The sequence below is a fragment of the Nomascus leucogenys genome, chromosome 10 (genome assembly GCF_006542625.1).
Source record: "Nomascus leucogenys isolate Asia chromosome 10, Asia_NLE_v1, whole genome shotgun sequence".
Taxonomy (NCBI): Eukaryota; Metazoa; Chordata; class Mammalia; order Primates; family Hylobatidae; genus Nomascus; species Nomascus leucogenys.
The window spans coordinates 67,394,018-67,421,310 of record NC_044390.1 but is presented as its reverse complement, the minus strand read 5'-3'; the positions used below and the strand labels follow the sequence as shown (position 1 = coordinate 67,421,310).

Below are 27,293 nucleotides of genomic sequence, written 5' to 3'. Positions count from 1 at the left end.
CCCAGCTAATATTTTATATTTTTAGTGGAGATGGGGTTTCACCATATTGGCCAGGCTGGTCTCAAACTCCTGACCTCAAGTGATCCACCTACCTTGGCCCACGCCCAGCTAATTTTTCAATTTTTTTGTAAAAACAAGGTCTCACTATGTTTCCCAGGCTGGTCTCGAATTCCTGAGCTCAAGCAATCCTCTCACCTCGGCCTCCCAAAGTGCTAAGATTACAGGCATGAACCACTGAGTCTGGCCTTAAAAGAGTGTTTAATAATTTTTAGAAGAAAATTGAGGACAGAGTATTACATAATCCCAATTCTTTTTTTTTTTTAGTTTTCTTGTTTTTTTTTCTTTTTTGGAGAGTCTTGCTCTGTCACCCAGGGTGGAGTGCAGTGGCAAATTCATAGCTCACTGCAGCCTCCTGGGCTCAAGTGATCCTCCTCCCCCACTCAGCCTCCCAAGTAGCTGGCACTACAGGCATGCACTGCCATGCCTGGTTAATTTTATCGTCTTTTATTTTTGGTACAGACAGGGTCTTACTATGTTGCCCAGGCAGGTCTCAAACTCCTGGCTTTGAGGGATCCTCCCACCTCAGTCTTCCAAAGTGCTGAAATTACAGGTGTGAGCTACCACACCTAATCCCAAGTTCTAAAATGTGTAGGTACCTGTGTCTATCTGTAGGCTTAGGAAAAAAGACTAGAAGGATATATCTGAAAATGTTAACCATAGTCATCTGTGAGAGCAAATTTTAATTTCTTTTTTTTGTATTTGTAAGTACTTCCAAATTCTGAAACTTAAAGCAAGCATAACTCAGAAATGGGGGAAAAAAAAGATTTAAAACATTCTTATTAACTAATGTGGTACCATAGTAGAAATAACTGGTAATTCTGGGAATAACAGGAAAACGGAGGGATGATTGGGGGCTAGGGAACTAAATGAGAAAATGAAAAGAAGAAATGGCTTGAGAACTAACTGGCTAAAGTACACACATCTCAGGCAGTTTATGAGAGATGATCCTTGTAGCAAAGCACAGGAGAAGGGACCACTGAGGAAAATGGAAGCACAAATGTGAATTAGGAAGGATACTACTGAAAGTACTGGCAAACTTCAAGACATCCATTTATAGTTAGAAGACAGAAATAAATTAACTACTAAGAATCTGTTATCAGAACACTGGATATATTTTATTTGCTTTAACTTATTCTTAGGCTTCCAAAAGGCAAATGTAAGAGAGTTAATTGTTTGTATCCACTCAGAACTATTAATAACTAAGTGATTGACAAAATTTAAAAATGAGCCAGGCATGGTGGTGTATGTTCCTGTGGTCCCTGCTACTAGGGAGGCTGAGGGAGGATCACGTGAGCCTGAGAGAGCATGGGAGGTCAAGGCCACAGTGAGCTAAGATTGTGCCACTGCACTCAAGCCTGGGCAACAGAGTGAAAGCCTGTCTCAAAAATAAATTAATTAATTAATTAATTAAGGACCACAGATGGGAGAAGAGAATGGCCAAGTGTAAGCAGTCAGTGGGACACTACGTTCCTATGTTCTCGTAAGGAGCTTCCTTACAGAAGATCAGCCTTTAAGACAGAGAGACAGAGACAGGCAGACTTATAGGAAAGGACCCCCTAACACCTGTATTATTAAAAAGCGACTGGAAAGTGCCATGCTATCCAATCAAACTCAGAGCAGGAGGTTACAAAGAGGCAAATCTTAAATTCTGTCTAAATCACTTAGCTAACATAGGGGAGAGCTCGCTCCCGAAGAGGAGAAAGGATGAGGAACTTTATTTATTTATTTATTTATTTATTTATTTATTTATTTATTTATTTTTGAGAGGGAGTCTCACTCTGTCACCCAGGCTGGAGTGCAGTGGCACGATCTCAGCTCACTGCAACCTCCGCCTCCCGGGTTCAAGCAATTTTCCCTGCCTCGGCCTCCTGAGTAGCTGGGATTACAGGTACCCGCCACCACGCCCAGCTAATTTTTGTATGTTTTTAGTAGAGATGGGGTTTTGCCATGTTGGCCAGGCTGGTCTTAAACTCCTGACCTCAGGTGATCCACCTGCCTTGGCCTCCTAAAGCACTGGGATTACAGGCATGAGCCACCGCACCCAGCCCAGGATGAGGAACTTAATAATAGCCGGGATGAGGAACTTAATAACAGGAGATTGAAAAACACAAAATCAAACCTCAAAGGAGTCTAATTAGCAAATTCTCAGAAACTTCTGTTTATTTTACACTTTATAATGGGTGGTGGGTGGCGGCAATGAAGATAACTTCGATATCCATTTAAAAGGTAAAAGGTAAATTTCAAAAATTGTGTCTGATATACATGTTTATAATGCCTCTTTTTAAGAACTCTACCTTTTGCAAACCATCTTCTACCTGTCCAAATGTTTTCAGAACCATCTCTAGCCTCTTAAATATTTCTAATCAAACTTAACTTTAAAAATTTCAATTTAAAAATGAATTTCAGATGTTACTTTCTAGCCTACTATTTGCAAGAACCTTGAGGAAAAGATTTCTTATTTCTTGCTTTCTCTAGGATTCTCTTAATTGTTTAGATATGCTTTATCAACTAAACAGTGCTAATTTCGTGACTAAAGACTTACACTGAATGATACGAGAAATGCTGGTTTCCCCAACCTGGCCAACATGGTGAAACCCCATCTCTACTAAAAATACAAAAAAAATTAGCTAGGCATGGTCGCCCATGCATGCAATCCCAGGTACCGGGGAGGCTGATACATGAGAATGGCTTGAACCCAGGAGGCAGAGGTTGCAGTGAGCCAAGATTGCGCCACTGCACTCCAGCCTGGAAAAAAAAAGGAAGAAATGCTGGTTTCCAAATCCTAGCAAAGTTACAAAGTCAATCTGAATTATATACTACTTCAATAAAATACTTGCTGACACTTATTGGCCAAACTAACTATAAAGAAAAATGGATTTCATGTCACTTAATCTTCCCCTCCCTCTTCTTTAATATCACTAAATATAAAACAAGTTTGGCTGCACAGAGCCTGTGGGAATGTTTTGTGAGGCTATAATTCACAATTTCTTTAGAAAGAACTAAGAAATAGAGGTAGAGACACCTTCCCCACTCATCCATGTCATTTGGACAAAGGCAGCATACCCTCACCTTTAAGAAGGCAAATCTAATTATAAGAAAAAAATGTTAACATCAACCTCACAGCCTTGAACAAACGAAATAACTTAGCAGACAAAGACTGAATTAAGTCCAAAAAGTGACCTTAAATATGTAGTATTAGGTTCATATTAACTTTGGAGTAAAGAACTTTAAAAAAATCCTATTTTATTAAAATGTCTATACTAGCAGAGACTATAAGCTTTTACTACAAAACCATCCTGCAAAGAGATGTTCTTAACATAAGTATGTATTTTCAAAGTGAAAAAACTAAATTACACTTTTAATAGTGATCCGGAATTTCCTTCAGACAAAGAACTCACAGCATCAAAATTTTAATTGCAAAGACTACAAAACTAACAGTTTGGCAAAGTATATGGTGTTTTAAGATTGCCTTTGTGGAACAAAAGTTATGACTATACATGCATTAACAATGATCACACTAAATTACTGTCTGCTTTTCCATCTGCCTGCTGTACAAATTAACTTCATTGCAGAAGAAACAGCATCTCTACATAGAAAACTGAGTTACCAAGCATGAAGGAAAATTATGAGTATGGGAAAATACCTACTCAATGTTTTATGAGAAAAAGGCACATGTGGCCAGGCACAGTGGCTCAGGCTTATAATCCCAGTACTTTGGGAGGCTGAGGCAGGAGGATCACCTGAGGTCAAGAGTTCGAGACCAGCCTGGCCAAAATGGCGAAACCTGTCTCTACTAAAAATACCAAAAATTAGCCAGGTGTGGTGATAGGCACCTGTAGTTCCAGCTACTAGGGAGGCTGAGGCAGGAGAATCGCTTGAACCCAGGAGGCGGAGGTTGCAGTGAGCCGAGATTGTGCCACCGCACTCCAGCCTGGGCGACAGAGCGAGACTCAGTCTCAAAAAACAAAAAAAAAAGGAAGAAAAGAAAAAGGCACATGTATCTTCGGAATTTTTGTTCATAATTATCAGTTTAGAAAGCAGCAGAAAGAAGAAGGTATACAATAATACAAACTACAATATATCAAATCTTCTTCCATAATAGTACATTTCTGATAAATAAAAGCAACAAATCTACCTTATAATGCAGGTATTATGTACACAGACTGATTACTTTTTTCACTTACAATACACTGATTATTTAAATTAGGAGTGAATATATTTTAGTTACAGTATTTCAATAATGTGATTCAAAAGATAAATATATTTACTATTGAGTTATGTATTTTATGACTTAAATCCAAAATGTACTTTATACCTCTTCTTCTGCTTTAAGAATCAAAATCATCATTAAAGAAAAACAAAACAGATACTGTACCTGGATCTGAATGGAAGGAGCTTCTAGTGCTCTGTAAACCATGGGTAGAACACTGTTCTTTATCTCATCAGGAGGAGTTTTGGTTAGTAGCAAATCCATTTTTTGTAGGAAAATTAACAAAATCTGTTTAGAAAATGGAAACAATGTATTAAAACCTGGAATCTTTAAGAGATTCAATATATGCCAAATGTAAAGCTTCTTCAAAAGAATAACTCATATATTTTGACACTCACCATGTTGCTAGCCTGAAGGCGTGGAAGACAAAAACATACAAATCAAGTCTCTTACATTTCTGGAGGCACAATATTTAACATCTGCTCTGAGTTTAAATGTTAATTAAATAAAGACTAATCTCCTCTCACATATCTACAGTAATCTATCACTTGCCCACACATACCAACTATCTGGAAAGCTACAGGGTAAAAAAAGCCTGTAAAGTGAGATATCCCAAAGAAGTAAATTCCATCACTTGGCTTCTATGAAGCTCAAGAGAAAAAGAGAAAGTACAGAACTGAGAAGGAGTATAAGAAAAAATTCTAGACGCCAGGTGCAGTGGCACACACCTGCAGTCCCAGCTATTTGGGTGGCTGAGACAGGGGAATTGCTTGAGCCCAGAAGTTCAGCCCAGCCAAGGCAACATAGCAAGACCCTATCCCTTAAAAGAATTTTTTTTATTTTAGAAAAAAATGTTTTTGAGTTGTCCCTGGTCATTCTTCCACATACCTAAATTATAAGGAACATACTGCCCCTTCTATTTATACAGAAACTAGTTTTGCCAAGACTCAGCAAAGAATATTCGGAAGAAATTTTTTTTTTTTTTTTTTTTGAGACAGGGTCTCACTCACTCTGTCACCCAGGCTGGAGCGCAGTGGTGCGATCATAGCTTACCACAGCCTCGACCTCCCAGGGCTCAGGTGATCCTCCCACCTCAGCCTCCTGAGTAGCTGGGACCACAGGCAGGCACCTGGCTTATTTTTGTATTTGTTTGAAGAGACAGGGTTTCACCATGTTGCCCAGGCTGGTCTTGAACTCCTGGGCTCAAGCAATCTGCCTGCTTTGACATGCCAAAGAACTGGGATTACAGGCGTGAGCCACTGCACCTGGCCCAAAAGGTATTTTTAACTGGACAACTAAGAGAAAAAAGAATGGAGGCAAATAAGAATTCAGATTATAGGTTCCTTAGGGTACTATCTTGACTGATGCATAGCTTAGGAACAATGGCTCCACCAACTTTCCCTCATGACACCTTGACCATTTGGGGGAACCCTGCTTCACAGGCTACAGCTCCCTCACTTGTTCTTTCCCTAATCCGCAGAAACTCTCACCTTACCACCACATACTTCCTTCTGTTCCCCTCCTTTCAAGGGAAGGACTACAAAGAATCATAAAACCATTAAATTAGATAGTTGATATATAACTAATAAGCTATTCCTATACAGTGGTAGAAACATGTAATAATACCTGCTATGTGCCAGAAAATTTCATTTAATTTCAACAATCCTTTTCATTTTAGAAATGAGGAAATAGAAGCTTTAAGATGGTAACGACGCAAGTCATACTTCAAGTAAGGAGATAAAGAAGCCCCAATTCAACCCAGGTGTGTGACCGTACTGCACTTAAATCCAACATTACCTTGAATCTAGCAAATACATATTATATACATGAGAGACTGATGACTTTTTTCACTTACAATACACACACACATTATTCCCATGGTGCTGTAAGCATTTTCCTATTCTAGTGGAAGTAGTTATTAGCAATAAAATGGAGAGAAACTACCGGCACAAAGCACCTACATATTAAAGACTTAAATAACAAAATAATCAAAAATACTTCAAATACTTCGAAGTGCAAGAGCAAAACAAATATTTATTTTCCTAAACCTGTAACTTTCTACAAAGTATATATATGGTACATAAAGAACAGTATAACACACGCAAAATTTCATTGCAGTTTATTTTCTGAGATAGTAACTTATGGAGAGCTATGGACATTTAACTGCAAAGTTCTATCATAATTTTAAAAATAGTTTGCTTCAAACATGTAAAGCAGCTTTCTGACTAATGGAAAAGAAAGTCTCATACACTTACCTCAGTATTTTTTAAGTCATATATTCATTCCTTTTGTTTTCAGTGATAGTCACCATCATAAATAACAGTAGATAAATACACAAAAATATCTATAAATACCTGGATTGGCTCTTGCTGCTTAAACACAGGGCCAAGTTCAGGTAGAATTAATTTGACATATTCTTCTTTAGTGCATTCCTCAGCAATAAGTAGAACATTGGGCAAAACAAAAGGTACCATGTCAGGGTTTACAAATTCTGAAGTCAAACAAGGCAAAATTCTCTGCACAATGACACGCTGAAAGGCAAAAATGTTTTTTATAAAAAAAAAACTTACTAAAGGTTTTTAGTATTAGTTAACACTAAAGTCTAAAACCTCTAACCCCTTTAGGTAATGGGACCATACAATTTATGGTTGAAACTGGTATACTTTGAGAGTAAAGTGGGATGCTATTGCTAATTATGCAAGGATAAATAGCATAAACTGGAAAGGTCATGGGTAAATGGGGACACACAGTCACCCTACCTGTAGGAAACTTTCCCTAATTATTCTCCACTGCTATGTTTGTTTCTCCTCTTAATTCCTTCATTACTTATGATTCATACCACACGACACAAACACTATCATGTACTATTAACTGCTTCACACGTTAACCCTTGCTACACTTACTATAAGGGCTTGAGAGCAGGGACAATATTTTATGCCTCCTCTACTCTCCATAGCATCTAAGTAAAGTGTCAGACAAACAGTAGGTAACTAACAAATATCTGATAGATTAAACACTGGAAATGTTTTTACAACCAGGAATTATTAGTATTCCAACCAGTGCCTCTTCAGCATTCACCAACATTTTAAAAACTGTATTACACTCATCATTTAATAAGTCAGAAAAGGAGTAAAGGAATTGGAAAGGCTAATATCAATAGAAGTACCCCTTTAACTGCTGGTGAGGCAATGAACTCCACATGACAGCTTATGGACTCTTCTTCTGACCTTTAATGTCCAACTGCTGTCTCTGCCTAGTTAGTATCCTAAATTTTTTAGCCTATTTATTTTTGGACCATGCAAAAAAAGGTCCACTGAACTTTTGGCTTCAGTAGGCAGTGTTTTATAGTCATTTATGTACCTCAGGCAAAGTTATATTATTTCCTTGGAAGAGTTATGGTAGTAAGTCAAAATAAACTTTAACTTCTAAACTCCTGATTATTAATAAGAAACTAACAACAACAAACCTTGGGCAGTTTTGGTAGAACCTTTGGCAGTCCTTTGAAAAACTGTGATTTCTGAAGATTATCTCTTTGGAATAAGGTATCAAAATATTGCAGTGTTACTGCACCAACATCATCAAAGAAGGGAATCTAAAAAAAAAATGGAAATAAAGTATTTTGATAAATGTTAAATTGAAAGTACTTCTCATATATGAAACTGTCACAATATGGTAAAAAATATACTCAGAAACATTTAGCAAAATGCTGAAGATCACCTTAGAAATTCTAATTATAAAACTTTGAATAAGAAAATAAATTATTTTTCAAGTTCAAATCTTTGGAATCTGTACCTGTGAATTGGCTGGGTAAAAACTTTCTTTTATGTAAGTCTAAAATATTGAAAGATTAAATAAAATAATTCGAAGGCATAAAAATACCAGTTATTAGTTAAAATCCATGGTTGGCCAGGGCACAGTGGCTCATGCCTATAATCCCAACACTTTGGGAGGCCGAGGCAGGCGGATCACCTGAGGTCAGGACAAGACCAGCCTAGCCAACATGGTGAAACCCCGTCTTTACTAAAAATACAAAAATTAGCCAGGTTTGGTGGTGGGTGCCTGTAATCCCAATTACTTGGGAGGCTGAGGCATGAGAATCGCTTGAACCTGGGAGGTGGAGGTTGCAGTGAGCGGAGATCGTGCCACTACACTCCAGCCTGGGTGACAGAGCGAAACTCTGTCTAAAAAAAAAAAAAAAAAAAATCCATGGTTATATGAAGTGAAATAAAGGACTATGAATTCTCTAGGAGTCTAGAACATCTGTTTACTTAATTGTGACTGTTAGCACTCTGCTTATTTGAAATCTTAATTTTCTATTAGAGCAATTATGTACATATTTGGCTGTGTAAGATTAAGCAAAGTTGAATATTTAATACATTCAAGGATACAGATGTTATTTGGGGCTATATCTGACTGTTGCTTTAGAAGAACTTAATCTCAAAACAGGGATCTCTGGGGAAAAACATTTTTTTAAAACCCAAAAACTTAATCTACTTCAACTCATTTTTTGTTCCTCTGTCTTAGGCAGAAATCCACATGTACTCACCTTTGTCATTTGATCTGCATCTGGTCTTACAGTTGGAGTTACATTTAACAGTAGCTTTACATGTTCACGAACTTCCTCAGGTATATTTGTAAGTGAACTAGATCCTAAACGACTCAACTATTCAAAAGAGTGATAACATTAAAGGAGTATAGAATATTTAAAAAGATATATACATTTAAGAAAACATTTAAAAATTTACTCAATATTTTACTACAAATATACTGACTACATTTTAAACAAATTGTTAATTCTATTGTTGCAAAACAAAACCCTTATCTTTAATACCCAAAATTGTTTCTATTCCTACGGTAAAATGTTCCAGTATTTATATTTACTCAAATGCCATGACTAAAGTTCTAGTAACAAATTTTAACTAGTCCTCTCTATTTATTTGAAAAAAATATTTTTTTGAGACAGGGTCTCACTCTGTCACCCCAGGCTGGCATGCAGTGGCACAATCACAGCTCACTGCAGCCCCAAACTCCCAGGCTCAAGTGATCCTCCCAGGCCGATCGGCCTTCCAAGTAGCTGGGAGTACAGGCATGTGCCACCAAGCCCAGCTAACTTTTTGTATTTTTTTTTTTTTTGTAAAGAAGTGGTTTAGCCATGTTACCCAGGCTGGTCTCAAACTCCTGGACTCAAGTGATCCACCCGCCTTGGGTCTCCCCAAGTGCTGGGATTACAGGCGTGAGCCAGCACACCTGGCCTAGTCTGCGTTACTTATAAATTTGTTAAAAATATAATAAATTATTAAGCTGATCTTATACAAACTTAAAATGAGATACTCATGTCATTTAGAGAATTTCCTGAACACACTTTGGAAAAAAATCAGACACATTTAATAAATTTTTTAATGCAAGCAAATTATTTATAGGCAAATACCTGATCCAACTGCCTACTGAAACTCTTGTAAATATCTTGCTTGTTGACTTCAAATATAGGTTTCCCTTTATTAAATACAGCATACATAACAGTTCCTAAAGAATACATATCACTGGCTGTTTCACAGCTCACAGAGAGTATGTATTCAGGAGCCAAATATTCAGGATTTGGAAGACACAATGAAGGTAAATTTGGGTCCCATTCTTTACAAGGAAACTTAGGCTGTAGTAAGAAAAAGAATTACATGAGTTACTTCAAATTCAACCAAACAACTATCAAGCAGTAGCAATCTATCTTTAAATTTCTACTCGGTCATGCAAGTAAAAATGCCATCACACCTTCAATCCCAAAATTCCCAAATTCCCAAATGTAAAAAAGTTCATGCAACAAACTGAGAAACAAGAACTGTTACAACCGAGATAACTGGAGTCTCTTCCAGAAGACAAATTATCACTGTAACATGTAATATGAACATGTGAAGGTCTGGCTCATGTTTTATGATACACAGGCTTCAAAAGTTGTATGAGCTCAGATAGAGACTGTTGTTTGCAATTTGTTCTTTCACTAATTAGCTATGTGATTTAGTTAAAAAGTTCAAAAGATTACAGTAAGGATTAAACAAATGTGTGGAAGTTTGACCTAGCAGTGTCTGACCCACTTATGATATATATTCAACCAATACTAGTTAGTTCTGATTACCTTAAAAATGGCTGCTCAACTTACAAATCTTAGGTCAAATCACGGGCCCTCTAACAACTACATATAATAAAAACCTATCACCAAGGATCATAAGGTGCCATATCACCAAGGATCTTCTATGCCATGCAGACCCAATCAGTACAAAGCAGAATTGATTTAATGCAGTGTTTCTCTTAAGTATGAATAGGCAGGTATCCTAATCATTAAGAAAAAGTGCTTTGGAAGCAGAAAGGCTGCGTTCAAATTCTGGCTCTATCACTTACCATCTACCTAAATTTAGGCAGGTTCTTTTATTCTCTGAGCCTACTTAACTTATCTGTATTATTCCTATACCCCACTGAGTTATTGTGAGGATTAAATAAGTACAGAGAAAGTGTGTGGAAAAGTGCTTCAATAAGAATGTTAGCTATTGCCATTGCTATTATTATGTTCCCCAAAGAATATTCCATGACCCAATAAACAGGAAACACTGCTAGAGAGTCACATGTGTTATTGCATTTGACATCCTGAGGAAAAAATAAAACCCTATTTAATCAAATAGTTATTAAATTTATTTAACTCTGGCATCCTTTTCTCAAATAACACTAACTACTGTGGTAGTAATGTGCTGAAGAATACTCTTAAGTGCAATGAACACTAGAAATTTTCTATAAAGCTGTATATCTAAACATACCACTGTACCACATAGTCTATTTCTAGTCCATTCCAGATGCAATCAAAATTTCCCTGGCCTCAAAAATTAGAAGACTAAAATTTTCATTACCTCTTGTTCAGAAGGATTGGTTGATGATACACAAAAATCAAAACCCATTATTTTCCAGGCTCCACTTTTATTCAAAATTATATTTTCAGGAGTAATATTTCCATGCACCATTTTCACACTGCTATGCAAGAATGACAATCCTTCAGAAACCTGTAAATGGAAAAAACACATTTTACACTAAATAAAACTCCTTTCAATTATAATAAAATGTCTCACAAAAATAATAATTATTGCTACTCCTCACAATAAAAGTTTTGCGTGTCAGCTAAAAATCAAATTTCATCATAAATACCAAAGTATACATAGATGTAGTCAATTGCCAGGACAATCTGAAGATTAGTGAGAAAAATCTAGTTATAAAACCAGAGTACACCTATTTATTAAGTTCCTTCCTATATGCATATAAACAGAAGAAAAGATAAAGAATCCTTTGATGTCCAAATTTATTCAGTTCCTGAGTTTGAAAAGTGAGGGAATCTTTGATTCTTCAGTTGCAGACAGTGAATATTAAGATTTTTATATACATACACTTCAGATTGAAATTCAGTTTTCCTAAATAGTATTGTACTCAGTTTTCAAATATTCAACTGAAGTTCACTTATTCTCACATTGGATTAATATTTGGTAATTTTTTTTTGTCCCTGACATCACCACGGAATGTGTCAACCAAAACTAAAGGTTAGATTTCTGTTTCCAAGTAGTAACTTTTGGCAAGCCAATGCACACTGACTTCCAGGACTTGAACATACATTCCAAAGAAGACATGTGAATGGCCAACAAACACATGAAAAGATGCTCGAAGTCACGAATCATTAGGGAAATGCAAATCAAAACCACAATGAGCTCTCACCTCACACCCATGAGGATGGCTACTATTTAAAAAAAGGGAAAATCCAGGCTGCGCACAGTGGCTCATGCCTGTAATCCCAGCCATTTGGGAGGCCGAGGCAGGCAGATCACAGGTCAGGAGTTCGAGACCAGCCTAGCCAACATGGTGAAACCCCGTCAATACTAAAAATACAAAAATTAGCCAGGCATGGTGGCGCGCGCCTCTAGACCCAGCTACTCGGTAGGCTGAGGCAGAAGAATCGCTTGAACCTGGGAGGTGGTGGTTGTGGTAAGCTGACATCACGCCACTGAACTCCAGCCTGGGCAACAGAGCAAGACTCCGTCTCCAAAAAAATAAAAATAAAAGAGAAAGAAAAAAGAAAATCCACATCTTTACATACCATGGGGTAATTGAAATAGAAAAAAATAATAACTGCTGGTGAGGATACGGAGAAACTAGAATCTTTGTGCACTGTTGGTGGGAATATAGGTGCTGTGTAAAACAGTATAATTGTTCCCCCCAAAATTAAAAATAGAATCAGTGTATGATCCAGCAATTCCATTTCTGGGTAGATACTCCAAAGAATTGATAGCAGGGTCTTACAGAGATGTTTGTATACTCATTTTCATAGCAGCATTATTCCCAATAGCCAAAATGTGGAAGCAATTCAAGTGTCCATTGATACATGACTGGGCACATAAGCTGCTTATAATGTGTATACGCAACTATCATCTATCAATGGACACTTGAATTGCTATGCATATACATATAATGGAATATTATTTAGCCTTTAAAGGGAAGGAAATTCTAACAAATGCTACAACATGGATGAACCTTGAGAACACTATGCTAACACAGGCCAATCACAAAATAACAAATACTGTATGATTCCACTTATATGAAATACCTAGAGTAGTCAAATTCATAGAGACAGAAAGTATAATTGTGGTTGCCAGGGGCAGGAAGGGAGGAGGAGTTGGAGGAATAAGGAGATATTGTTTCAGGGGCAGAGTTTCAGATTTCTAAGATGAAAACAATTGTGGAGATGTACGGTGGTGATGGTTCCATGACAATGTGAATGTACTTAATGAACGGACTCAAACGTACACTTAAAAATGGTTAAGATGGAAGAGGGCAGAGTAAAATGGCCAAATAGAATCCTACACTGTATATCCTCCCTGGGCAGGAACACCAAATTTTAAAAACTAGCTGCACACACACACACACACACACACACACACACACACACACACACACACAAATAAAAATAACCAAAAATCAGGTGAGCACTCACAGTACCTGGTTTTAACTTTGTATGACTGAAAGAGGCACTGAAGAAGTGCTCTTTCATGGCTGGTTAGACAGTCAGTCCTCAATTGCCTACACCATCTCTCCCCAGTCCCTTACTGGGGCTGTACAGCATAGAGACATAATCTGTGCACTTGGGGGACAGCGTAGTGACTAGGAGACTTTATATTGATCTCAGTGCTACCCTGTAACAGCAGAAAGCAATGCTGGGCTCGACTAGCACACATGCTGTAAGGGAGCATTTGAACCAGACCTAGCCAGATGGGAATCACCCATCACAGAGGTCAGAACTTGAGTTTCTCGGCAGGCCTCTGCACCATGGACTAAAGTGTTCTGGGGACCTAGATAAACTTGAAAGGCACTCTAGGACTACACAAGGACTGCAATTTCTTTTCTTTTTTTTTTTTTTTTTTTGTTTAATTATTACACTTTAAGTTCTGGGATACATGTGCAGAACATGCAGTTTTTTTACATAGGTATACACATGTGCCATGGTGGTTTGCTGCACCCAACAACCCGTCACCTACATAAGGTATTTCTCATAATGCTATCCCTTCCCTAGCGCCCCACCCCTGGACAGGCCCCAGTGTGGGATGTTCCCCTCCCTGTGTCCATGTGTTCTCCTTGTTCAACTCCCACTTATAAGTGAGAACATGCGGTGTTTGGTTTTCTGTTTCTGTGTTAGTCTGCTGAGAATGATAGTTTCCAGCTTCATCCACGTCCCAGCAAAGGAAGGACGTGAACTCATCCTTTATTGTGGCTCCATAGTATTCCATGGTGTATATGTGCCACATTTTCTTTAACCAATCTATCATTGATGGGCATTTGGGTTAGTTCCAAGTCTTTGCTACTGTGAATAGTGCTGCAATAAACATACGTGTGCATGTGTCTTTATAGTAGAATCATTTATAATGCTTTGGATATATACCCAGTAATGGGACTGCTGGGTCAAATGGTATTTTTGGTTCTAGATCCTTGAGGAATCGCCATACCGTCTTCAACAATGGTTGAACTAATTTCCACTCCCACCAACAATGTAAAAACATTCCTATTTCTCCACATCCTCTCCAGCATCTATTGTTTCCTGACTTTTTAATGATTGCCATTCTAACTGGCGTGAGATGGTATCTCACTGTGGTTTTGATTTGCATTTCTCTAATGACCAGTGATGATGAGCTTTTTTCCATATGTTTGTTGGCTGCATAAATGTCCTTTTCAGAAGTGTCTGTTCATATCCTTCACCCACTTTTTGATGGGGTTGTTTTTTCTTGTATATTTGTTTAAGTTCCTTGTAGATTCTGGATATTAGCCCTTTGTCAGATGGATTGCAAAATTTTCCTCCCATTCTGTAGGTTGCCTGTTCACTTTGATGATAGTTTCTTTTGCTGTGCAGAAGCTCTTTAGTTTAATTAGATCCAGTTTGTCCATTTTGGCTTTTGTTGCCATTGCTTTTGGTGCTTTAGTCATGAAGTCTTTGCCCATGCCTAAGTCCTGAATGGTATTGCCTAGGTTTTCTTCTAGGGTTTTTATGGATTTAGGTTTTATGTTTAAGTCTTTAATCCACCTTGAGTTAATTTTTGTATAAGGTGTAAGGAAGGGGTCCAGTTTCAGTTTTCTGCATGTGGCTAGCCAGTTTTCCCAACACCATTCATTAAATAGGAAATCCTTTCCCCGTTGCTTGTTTTTGTCAGGTTTGTCAAAGATGAGATGGTTGTAGACGTGTGGCATTGTTTCTGAGGCCTCTGTTCTGTTCCATTGGTCTACATATCTGTTTTGGTATCAGTACCATGCTGTTTTGGTTACTGTAGCCTTATAGTATAGTTTGAAGTCAGGCAGCATGATGACTCCAGCTTTGTTCTTTTTGCTTAGGTTTGTCTTGGCTATATGGGCTCTTTTTGGTTCCATATGAAATTTAAAGTACTTTTTTCTAATTCTGAGAAGAAAATCAATGGTAGCTTGATGGGGATAGCATTGAATCTACAAATTACTTTAGGCAGTATGGCCATTTTCACTATGTTAATTCTTCCTATCTATGAGCATGGAATGTTTTTCCATTTGTTTGTGTCCTCTCTTATTTCCTTCAGGAGTGGTTTGTAGTTCTCCTTGAAGAGGTCCTTCGCATCCCTTGTAAGTTGTATTACTAGGTATTTTATTCTCTTTGTATCAATTGTGAATCGGAGTTCACTTATGATTTGGCTCTCTGTTTGTCTGTTATTGCTGCATAGGAATGCTTGTTTATTTTTTATTGATTTTGTATCCTGAGACTTTGCTGAAGTTGCTTATCAGCATAAGGAGATTTTGAGCTGAGACGATGGGGTTTTCTAAACATACCATCATGTTATCTGCAAACAGAGACAATTTGACTTCCTCTCTTCCTATCTGAATACCCTTTATTTCATTCTCTTGCCTGATTGCCCTGGCCAGAACTTCCAATACAATGTTGAATAGGAGTGGTGAAAGAGGGCATTTGTGCCAGTTTTCAAAGGGAATGCTTCCAGCTTTTACCCATTCAGTATGATACTGGCTGTGAGTTTGTCATAAATGGCTCTTATTATTTTGAGATATGTTCCATCAACCCCTAGTTTATTGAGAGTTTTTAGCATGAAGCGGTGTTGAATTTTATCAAAGGCCTTTTCTGCATCTATTGATATAATCATGTGGTTTTTGTCATTGGTTCTGTTTATGTGATGGATGACATTTAATGATTTGCATATGTTGAACCAGCCTTGCATCCCAGGGATGAAGCCGACTTGATCGTGGTGGATAAGCTTTTTGATGTGCTGCTGGATCTGGTTTGCCAGTAGTTTATTGAGGATTTTTGCATCAATGTTCATCAGGGATATTGGCCTGAAATTTTCTTCTTTTGTTGTAGCTCTGCCAGGTTTTGCTATCAGGATGATGGTGGCCTCATAAAATGAGTTAGGGAGGAATCCTTCTTTTTCTCTTGTTTGGAATACTTTCAGAAGGAATGGTACCAGTTCCTTCTACCTCTGGTAGAATTTGGTTGTGAACCCATCTGGTCTTGGGCTTTTTTCAGTTGGTAGGCTATTAATTACTACATCAATTTCAGAATTTGTTATTGGTCTATTCAGGGATTTGACTTCTTCCTGGTTTAGTCTTGGGCGGGTGTATGTGTCCAGGAATTTATCCATTTCTTCTAGATTTTCTAGTTTATTTGCATAGAGGGATTTATAGTATTCTCTGATGGTAGTTTGTATTTCTGTGGGATCAGTGGTGATATCCCCTTTATCATTTTTTATTGCATCTATCTGATTATTCTCTCTTTTCTTCTTTATTAGTCTGGCCAGCAGTCTATTTTGTTAATCTTTAAAAAAAAAAAAAAAAACCAGCTCCTAGATTCACTGATTTATTTTTAAGCGTTTTCATGTCTCTATCTCCTTTGGTTCTGCTCTAATCTTAGTTATTTATTGTCTTCTGCTAGCTTTTCAATTTGTTTGCTCTTGCTTTTCTTTTAATTATGATGTTAGGATGTTGATTTTAGATCTTTTCTGCTTTCTCCTGTGGACATTTAGTGCTATAAATTTCCCTCTACATACTGCTTTAGCTGTGTCCCAGAGATTCTGGTATGTTGTGTCTTTGTTTTCATTGGTTTCAAATAACTTATTTATTTCTGCCTTAATTTTGTTATTTACTCAGTAGTCATTCAGGAGCAGGTTCTTCAGTTTCCATGTAGTTGTGTGGTTTTGAGTGAGTTTCTTAATCTTGAGTTCTAATTTGATTGCACTGTGGTCTAAGAGACTGTTTGTTAGGATTTCCATTCTTTTGCATTTGCTGAGGCATGTTTTACTTCCAATTATGTGGTCAAATTTAGAATAACTGCGATGTGGTGCTGAGAAGAATGTATATTCTGTTGATTTGGGGTGGAGAGTTCTATAGATGTTTATTTGGGCCACTTAGTCCAGAGCTGAGTTCAAGTCCTGAATATCCTTGTTAATTTTCTGTCTCGTTGATCTGTCTAATATTGACAATGGGGTGTTAAAGGTACTCAATATTATTGTGTGGGAGTCTAAGTCTCTTTGTAGGTCTCTAAGAACTTGCTTTATGAATCTGGGTGCTCCTGTATTGGATGCATATATATTTAGGATAGTTAGCTCTTCTTGTTGCATTGATCCCTGTACCATCGTGTAGTGCCCTTCTTTGTCTTTTTTGATCTTTGTTGGTTTAAAGGCTGTTATATCAGAGACTAGGACTGCAACCCCCACTTTTTGTTTGTTTTCCATTTGCTTGGTAAATATTCCTCCGTCCCTTTATTTTGAGCCTATGTGTGTCTTTGCACGTGAGATGAGTCTCCTAAATACAGCACACTGATGGGTCTTGACTCTTCATCCAATTTGTCAGTCTGTGTCTTTTAATTGGGGCATTTAGCCCATTTACATTTAAGGTTAATATTGTTATATGTGAATTTGATCCTGTCGTTATGATGCTAGCTGGTTTTGCCCGGAGACAGTGGGTGCAGCCCACAGACGGTGAGCTGAAGCAGAGTGTGGCTACATCTCACCTGGGTAGCTCAAGGGGTCAGGGAACTCCCTCCTGTAGCCAAGGGAAGCCATGAGAGACTGTATGTCCCATGAGGGATGGTGCATTCTGGCCCAGATATTATGCTTTTCCCATGGTCTTTGCAACCCGCAGACCAGGAGATTCCCTTGGGTACCTACACCACCAGGACCCTGGGTTTCAAGCACAAAACTGGGTGCCGTTTGGGCAGACACCGAGCTGGGTGCAGTTTTTTTTTTTTTTTCAAACCCCAGTGGTGCCTGGAACTCCAGCAAGACAGAACCGTTCACTCCCCTGGAAAGCAGGCTGAAGCCAAGGAGCCAAGTGGTCTTGCTCAGCAGATCTCACCCCCAAGGAGCCCAGCCAGCTAAGATCCAAGGGCTTGAAATTCTTGCTGCCAGCACAGCAGTCTGAAATCAACCTGGGACACTCGAGCTTGGTAGGGGGAGAGGCGTCTGCCATTACTGAAGCTTCAGTAGGCAGTTTTCCCCTCACAGTGTAAACAAAGCCGCCTAGAAGTTCACACTGGGCAGAGCCCACTGCAGCCGCAAAGCCACTATAACCAGACTGCCTCTCTAGATTCCTCCTCTCTGGGCAGGGCATCTCTGAAAGAAAGGCAGCAGCCCCAGTCAGGGGTTTATACATAAAACTCCCATTTCCCTGAGACAGAGCATTTGAGGGAAGAAGCAGCTGTGGGCACAGCTTCAGGAGACTTAAACATTCCTGCCTACTGGCTGTAAAGAGAGCAGCGGATCTCCCAGCACAGCGCTCGAGCTCTGCTAAGGGACAGACTGCCTTATCAAGTGTGTCCCTGATCCCAGTGCCTCCTGACTGGGAGACACCTCCCAGCAGGGGGTCAACAGACACCTCATACAGGAGAGCTCTGGCTGGCATCTGGCAGGTGCCTCTCTAGGACAAAGCTTCCAGAGGAAGGATCAGGCAGCAATCTTTGCTGTTCTGCACCCTCCGCTGGTGATACCCAGGCAAACAGGGTCTGGAGTGGACCTCCAGCAAACTCCAACAGACATGCAGCAGAGGGGCCTGACTGTTAGAAGGAAAATTAACAAACAGAAAAGAATCAACAGAAAGCATCAACATCAACAAAAAGGACATCTACACAAAAACCCCATTTGAAGGTCACCAACATCAAAGACCAAAGGTAGATAAATCCATGAAGATGAGGAAAAAACAGCGCCAAAAGGCTGAAAATTCCAAAAACCAGAATGCCTCTTCTCCTCCAAAGGATCACAACTCCTCAGCAGCGAGGGAACAAAACTGGACAGAGAATGAGTTTGACGAACTGACAGAAGTAGTCTTCAGAAGGTGAGTAAAAACAAATTCCTCCGAGCTAAAGGAGCATGTTCTAACCCAATGCAAGGAAGCTAGGAACCTTGAAAAAGAGGAATTGCTAACTAGAATAACCAGTTTAGAGAAGAACATAAATGACCTGATGGAGCTGAAAAACACAGCATGAGAACTTCATGAAGCATACACAATTATTAATAGCTGAATCAATCAAGTGGAAGAAAGGATATCAGAGACTGAAGATCAACTTAATGAAATAAAGCATCAAGACAAGATTAGAGAAAAAAAGAATGAAAAGGAATGAACAAAGCCTCCAAGAAATATGGGACTATGTGAAAAGACCAAACCTCCGTTTGACTGGTGTACCTGAAGGTGACAGGGAGAATGGAACCAAGTTGGAAAATCCTCTTCAGGATATTATCCAGGAGAACTTCCCCAACCTAGCAAGACAGGCCAACATTCAAATTCAGGAAACAGAGAGAACACCACAAAGATACCTCTTGAGAAGAGCAACCTCAAGACACATAATCATCAGATTCACCAAGGTTGAAATGAAGGAAAAAATGTTAAGGGCAGTCAGGGAGAAAGGTCAGGTTACCCACAAAGAAAAGCCAATCAGATTAACAGCAGATCTCTCTGCAGAAACCCTATAAGCCAGAAGAGAGTGGTGGCTAATATTCAATATTCTTAAAGAAAAGAATTTTCAACCCAGAATTTCATATCCAGCCAAACTAATCTTCGTAAGTGAAGGAAAAATAAAATCCTACACAGACAAGCAAAAGTTGTGAGATTTTGTCACCACCAGGCCTGCCTTACAAGAGATCCCGAAGGAAGCAATAAATATGGAAAGGAAAAACCGGTACCAGCCACTGCAAAAACATACCAAATTGTAAAGCACTGCAATTTCTATGCAACTCTTAGTCCTGGGCTGGGCTTAGCGTCAATTGACTAGAATGGCAAGTGTCCTAGGGAGATCTAGGGAGACAACAGCTGGGACAGATAAGGGAGTGCTTACACCACCCCCCCAACCCAACCCCAGGCAATGTAGCTGGCAGCAACAAAAGGGTCTCCTTCCTTCTATCTGAAGAGAGGAGAGTGAAGTGTAAAAAGGACTTGTCTTGCATTTAGGTAACAGCTCAGCCACAGTAGAATACAGCACCAGGCAGTCTTAAGGGCCCCAATCTAGACCCTAGCTCATGGATGACATTTCTAGACACACCTAGGCCAAAGGGGACCCACTGCCTTGAAGGGAAGGACCCAGTCCTGGCGGGATTCATCATCTGCTGACTAAAGAGCCATCAGGCCCTGAATAACCAATAGTGATACCCACATAGTACGCCATGGGTCTTGGGTGTGCTGGCTTCAGGTCAGTGACCCAGCACATTCCCAGCTGTGGTGGCTATGGTGAAAGACTCCTTTTATTTGAGAAAGCAGAGGAAAAGCAGAGGGAACTTTGTCTTGCACCTTAGGTACCAGTTTGGCCATAGCAGGGAAGAGCACCAAATGGGTTCTTGAGGTGCCCAAGTCCAGGCCTAGGCTCTTGAAGGCAATTCTGGACAAATCTTCCAGACAGGAAATCAACAAAGAAACATCAGACTTAATCTGCACCATAGACTAAATGGATCTAATAGATATTTACAGAACATTTCAACCAGTGGCTACAGAATACACATTGTTCTCAAAGAATTCTTGAGTAATGCCCTACAAGCACAGGTAATCAAAGCAAAAGCAGACAAATGGGATCACATCAAGTTAAAAAGCTTGTGCACATCAAACGAAATAAACAACAAAGTGAAGAGACAACCCACAGAGTGGGAGAAAATGTTTGCAAATGACCCATCTGACAAGGGATTAATAACCAGAATATATAAGGAGCTCAAACAACTCTATCGAAAAAAAACCTAATAATCTGATCAAAAATGGGCAAAAGATTTGAATAGACATTTCTCAAAAGAAGACAAACAAATGGCAAACAGGCATAAGAAAAGGTGCCCAACATCAATGATCATCAGAGAAACACGAATGAAAACTACAATGAGATATCATCTCACCCTAATTAAAATGCCTTCATACAAAAGACAGGTAATAACAAATGCTGGAGAGGATGTGGAGAAAATAGAACCCTCGTACACTGTTGGTGGGGATGTAAATTAGTACAAGAACTATGGAGAACAATTTGGAAGTTCTTCAAAAAACTAAAATTTTGAGCTACCATACAATCCAGCAATCCCACTCCTAGGTATATACTCAAAAATAAAAAGGAAATCAGTATAGCAGAGATATCTACACTCCCATGTTTGTTGCAGCACTATTCACAATAACCAAGATTTAGAGGCAAACTAAGTGTCCATCAACAGATGAACAGATACAGAAAATATGGTACATATACACAATGGAGTACTATTCAGTCATAAAAAGGAGGAGATCTTGTCATTTGCAACAACATAGATGGAACTGGGGGGTCGTTATGTTAAGCAAAATAACTCAGGGACAAAAAGACAAACTTTGAATGTTCTCCCTTATTTGTGGGAGCTAAAAATCAAAACAATTGAACTCATGGAGATGGAGAGTAGAGGGATGGTTACCAGAGGCTGGGAAGGGCAGTTGCGGGAGGTGGGGGAAAGTAGGGATGGTTAATGGGTACAAAAACAATAGTTAGAAAAAAATGAGTAAGACCTAGAATTTGCTAGCACAACAGGGTGACTAAAGTCAATAATAATTTAATAGTACATTTAAAAATAGCTAAGAGTATAATGGATTGTAATACAGAGGATAAATGCTTGAGGAGATGGATGCCCCATTTCCCATGATGCAATTATTATGCATTGCATGCCTGTATCAAAGTATCTCATGTATAAGTATATATACCTACTATGTACCCACAAAAATTAAAAATAATTTTTAAAAATGGTTAAGATGGTATTTTGCCACAATTCTTTAAAAAATACAGCTAAGAGAATGACAAGATAAGCCAGATTGGGAGAAAATCTTTGTAAATTATGTAAATTACGTACTGTGTCCACACGTAAGTCAATAAGAAAGCAACCCCTCAAAAAAATGGGCAAAGTATCTGAAGAGATATTTCACCTAAAAAGATATTCAGATGGCAAAGAAGCATATGAAAAGGTGCTCGCTATCATTATTGATCAGAGAAATACAAATTAAAAGCACTCTGAGATACTACCGCACACCTGTTAGAATGACTGATACCAAAGAGACCAAAGATAGCAGATTTTGGCAAAGATGTGAAAAAAATGGAATTCTTATATGCTGCTGATAGAAATTTAAAATGGCACAACCACTATGGAAAACAGTATCATTTTCTTAAAAAGTGAATCATACACATACTATTTGATCTAGCCATTCCTCTCCCAAGTACTTGGTTAATCAGGAGAAACGAATGTGTATGTTCATACAAAAACTTGTACATGAATGTTCATAGCAGCTTTATGCACAGTAGCCAAAAACTAGAAACAACCCAAATATTATTAACAGGCAAATGGACTAGCTGTGGTATATTCATAAAATTACTCAGCAATCAAATAAAAAAAGAATCAACTATTGATACACACAACACATGAATCTCAAATAATTACGTTGGTTAAAAGAAGCCAGACCGAAAAAAAATAGGTACCATATGATTCCACTTATAAAATTCTAGAAAATGCAAATCTACCCACAGTGATAGAAAGCAGGTCAGTGATTTTCTGAGACAAGGGACAGAAAAACTGCAAGGAACAGGAGAGAGGGATTATAAGGGGTAGGAGGAAGCTCTTGGGGGTTACGAATAGATGCAGTATCTTGATCGTGGTGATGGTTTCACAGGTAAGTATATGTCGAACTTATAAAACCATATACTTTGAATATGTGTAGTTTACTGTATGCCAATTATATCTTAATAAAGCTGTTCAAATGTAATAAAAATAATGTCTGCCCAAAAGGAACTTAGAATCTACTATATAAATTTATTCTATGGTGCTGAAGATATTATTTGTTTTTTTGTTGTTCTTGTTTTTTTTTAAGACAGGCTCTCACTCTGTCACCCAGGCTGGAGTGCAGGAGCACTATCATAGCTCACTGCATCCTCAACCTCCCAAGCTCAAGCGATCCTCCTGCCTCAGCCTCCTGAGTAGCTGGGACCACAGGTGCATGCCACCATGCCCAGCTAATTTTTAAAACCTTTTTGTAGAAACAAGGACTTGCTATGTTGCCCAGGGTTGTCTCAAACTCCAGAGCTCAAGTGATCCTCCCTCCTCAGCTTCCCAAAGTGCTGGGATTACAGGCATAAACCACCAGAGTCAGCTGTCAGGATATTATTTTGGTAAGCAGGGAAAGGAAAATCTGAAAAAACGAGCATATATGAAAAGGCTAGCCAGGCGTGGTGGCTCACGCCTGTAATCCCAGCACTTTGGGAGGCCGAGGTGGGTGGATCACGAGGTCAGGAGTTCGAGACCAGCCTGGCCAACATGGTGAAACCCCATCTCTACTAATAACACAAAAATCAGCCAGGCGTGGTGGTGCATGCCTGTAATCCCAGCTACTGGGGAGGCTGAGGCAGAAGAATCGCTTGAAACTGGGAGGTGGAGGTTGCAGTGAGCTGAGATCGCGCCATTGCACTCCAGCCTGGGCAACAAGAGTGAAACCCCATCTCAAAAAAGAAAAGAAAAGGCTAACAATACCTCTGATATCACTAACTAAATTCCTTAGAGATAAAATTATGAAATACTTTTTCATTTCAATTGAATGTTTTATAAAATTTATTCAGTTTAAGAATCAAAAGGAACCCACTCCATCCACCAACCAATAAATGACCTCCCAAAGGTTACCAATGTTATCAGTTTGATATATTTAAAATGTTATTTAAGCCTAACAACAAACTGCAGAAAAAATTTCCAGAACATAGGAATAATGACTAAATTACTAACAAGAACCAAAAGTTTACATAAAGTATTTTTACATGGTTAATAAGTTTGAAATGCCAAAACCAGTTTTAAAGGAAACAACTATTTTTTACATGATGAATAAAAATACATACCTGAAGCAAACCATATTTGGTTTCTACATCATAAAGTTTGTAATCCTTAATGTCTGGAGATATAGGGGAAGGTAGATTTTCCCAGTTACCAAGAACATTGGCTAAACTGGCAAAAACTGGTTCTGTACAAAATGCCAAGCAATCCCTGTTTTAAAAAAGAAAAAGTTATTTACTATCATATTATTACACATTATCAAAATCAAATATACATAAAATATTAGTGCTCCTATTAAACTATCAATAAGAAGGTAGACTATTTTACATTTGTTAATTTCAGCAGACATAATCCACTTAAACCAACAAAGTTAGGAGCCTCTACACACAAATTATACTAGATAAATCACTTGGTCTTTTAAACTGAGTGTTATGATAACTACGATCTTTTTTAAAACTTAAAAAGTGAGAAAATAAAACACTATTTCAACCACCTTGTTCAAATGATTGATATTCTTTATGGAAAACCAATAAACTAATTCAAAATACTGTTACATTACACTTATGGTATTATCCTTATTTATTAAGGCTGTTAATTTTCAGAATACGCTCAAAGGAACTTCTGGATTTCCCACAGATGACCCTGGAATAGGAGTAGTCAGGAAGAGAGATAAGGCATAGCTAGCTCCAGTAGCCCAGTTCCCACGTCACAAAGCAGCTTTTATCTATTTTATATATCATTTTGAAAGGTGTCACAGTTATCAAATTTTTTAAATTACTAGGCTTTCATGTACAAGAAGATTTATAAACTCAGAAAATGTTAGATATTAACATTCAATGGCCTTACAGGGTAATGATCAAGAGCTCAGGCTTTGAGGACAGATACCTGACTTTAAGTCCCAGCATCCCTATGTGCTGTCTTGGTAACAATGGACACTACTGTTCTGAACCTCACTTCACCCATTTGTAAAATGGTGATAACAGACCCACCATGAAGGGTTAGTATAAAGATCAAATGAGAAAATCATGTAAAATACATAAAGCATGTAAGCTCAATAAGCTTACCATCGCTATTATAATTACCAAGCATTTGCCACCCAAGCCCTAACACTTTAGGCCTTGGGCTTTAGGCTCTGGCAATGAAGAACTACAAAGTAGTACAGTAATGTGGCTATATAACAAACTTCTGGGCCTGCATAGTAACTGTTAAATGGCAGTTATGTCCTTTAACTGATGTCTCATCTGTTCCAACACCTGAATAACTTTTCTTCTGCCTTAAATCTGTTTTTCAAATGAGAGCATATGCAGAAGCTTAACATATAAGAAATAAAAACAGAGCTTAGGTTGAAGGAGAGAAAGGGTCACATTGTCCTGCTGCCTGCTCAGCCATCATCAAGGAAGCTGCCTTGTTCTGTACTCCCAACACTTAGCTCATTAACACATTGGACCATAAGGCATGCTTTTGTTGAACTGTACTGTTAAAAAAAAAAAAAAAAACTGTCTTATAGACTCACATAGTGTCTTCTCTGCTAGGTCCCTTTGAATCTATTTTTTTTAGCTTCCAAACTGTCATCCTACTAAAATTACTGAATGTTACTAACAACTTCTCACTGGTCAAATGTAATGGATTCTTCTCTGTCCTTATTTTCTTTTTTATTCTGTATTCCCCAGTGTTAGCAGGTTCTTTTTTCCTTCCTTTTGCTTCCATGACATGCTGCCAATTCTCCTGCCATACGACAATATTCCTCCTAATTTTTTCTTTGGCTCTTGTTTTCCCTACATTTCAAGGTTCTTTCCTCAGTACTCTGCTCCTTTTACTCATATTCTCGAAAAACTCACTTTTTTTTAGGTTTTAATTACTGCCTGTAAGTGACTCACCTCCATATACATCACCAACTCTGGACTGTCATCTGAATTACTCTTTCTGTAGTGCATTTCCTTTGAGTAATTCCAGTGTCATGTCAGTATTATTAATTCATTAAAAACTGGAAGTTCTCTTTTTCTTCCCTAAAGTGTCCCTATTTCTATCAATGCTACTACAATTTTTACAACCTAACAATTAGGGTATCTTAAAGTAATCTTTAAATTGTCTCTCTTCATGATTGCCAATAAATTCCTAATTCTATAATATTTAAATCACCATACAAAAAGCTGCAGGGACACAGAAAAGTATAACTGATAGTCCTTCTCCCCTCAAGAGACTTGAAATGTAATTATGAGATATAAGACATGTAAATACAACATAAAATAACAAGGATAGGTAGGATTCTAATAGGTGACACTAGAGACACTGACAGAAAACACTCCAGAGGAAATAGCACCAACAAATACAGTCAGGAAAGTGTAGGATAAGTGTGGGGAAAAAAAACAGTCTACTTTGGGATACAGGATTCACAATAGTATTACATAAGAGACAGAAACTATAGTGTTCTGGGTTTATCCATGAAAAGAAAGGCAATAAAAAATATTTTTACGACAAGAGACATATGAGCAACCCAGGTGCAGCGGCATGCACCTGTAGTCCCAGCTACTTGAGAGGCTGAGGCAAGAGGATCACTCAAGCTCGGGAGTCCAAGACAAGCCTGGGCAACAATAGCGAAACCCCACCCCAAAAATTAAAAAAGAAGAACAAGAAGCCAGGCACAGTCACTCACACCTGTAATCTCAGGGAGGATCACTTGAGGCCAAGAGTTTGAGTTCAGCCTGAGTAATACATCAAGACCCCACTTCTACAAAACAAAAAATTTTTAAATTAAAAATCAAAAAATTAGCTGGGCATGGTAGCACACACTTGTAGTATTCTACTTGAGAGGCTGAGGCAGGAGGATCACTTGAGCCCAGGAGTTCGAGGCTGCAGTGAACTATGATGGCACTACTGTAATCCAGCTTGGGCAACAGAGTGAGACTCTGTCTCGATCAATCGACACATCAGCATATTCTTGGGTAGATACAGCATGGTGCAGTAAAAAATAAAAACATGGACTCAGGAATCCGAACGACAAAATGAATCCTAGCTCCAGCACTTAAAACCATATGGTTTCTTTGATCCTCTGTTCTGTGTAATTGTGAGAATTAGATGAATTAAACAATGTAAAGCATTTAGCATAGTTTTTCACATAGCAAATGTTTGTATTTTTCCTTTTATGTTTAAAAAAAAATCTTGTGCCTTTGAAGGGTGAGATGGTAGAAAGTGGGTTATTGAAGATT

General features: G+C 38.4%; 1 protein-coding gene across 4 annotated transcripts in view; it reads right to left on the bottom strand.

Annotated features, from left to right (window-relative positions):
• SCYL2 (SCY1 like pseudokinase 2) overlaps nucleotides 1–27,293 on the bottom strand; it is a 72,412-nt gene that overhangs the window by 18,108 nt on the left and 27,011 nt on the right. For 3 of the 4 annotated variants that reach the window (XM_012510121.2, XM_030821263.1, XM_030821261.1), the window contains 8 exons: nucleotides 24,153–24,297; nucleotides 11,161–11,310; nucleotides 9,699–9,920; nucleotides 8,817–8,933; nucleotides 7,737–7,862; nucleotides 6,625–6,801; nucleotides 4,669–4,680; nucleotides 4,436–4,558 (listed from right to left, as the gene is read on the bottom strand). In XM_012510121.2, coding sequence (XP_012365575.2) covers nucleotides 4,436–4,558; nucleotides 4,669–4,680; nucleotides 6,625–6,801; nucleotides 7,737–7,862; nucleotides 8,817–8,933; nucleotides 9,699–9,920; nucleotides 11,161–11,310; nucleotides 24,153–24,297 — 1,072 coding nt within the window. The remainder of the gene's footprint in view (nucleotides 1–4,435; nucleotides 4,559–4,668; nucleotides 4,681–6,624; nucleotides 6,802–7,736; nucleotides 7,863–8,816; nucleotides 8,934–9,698; nucleotides 9,921–11,160; nucleotides 11,311–24,152; nucleotides 24,298–27,293) is intronic. The other variant, XM_030821262.1, reaches the window with a different exon arrangement.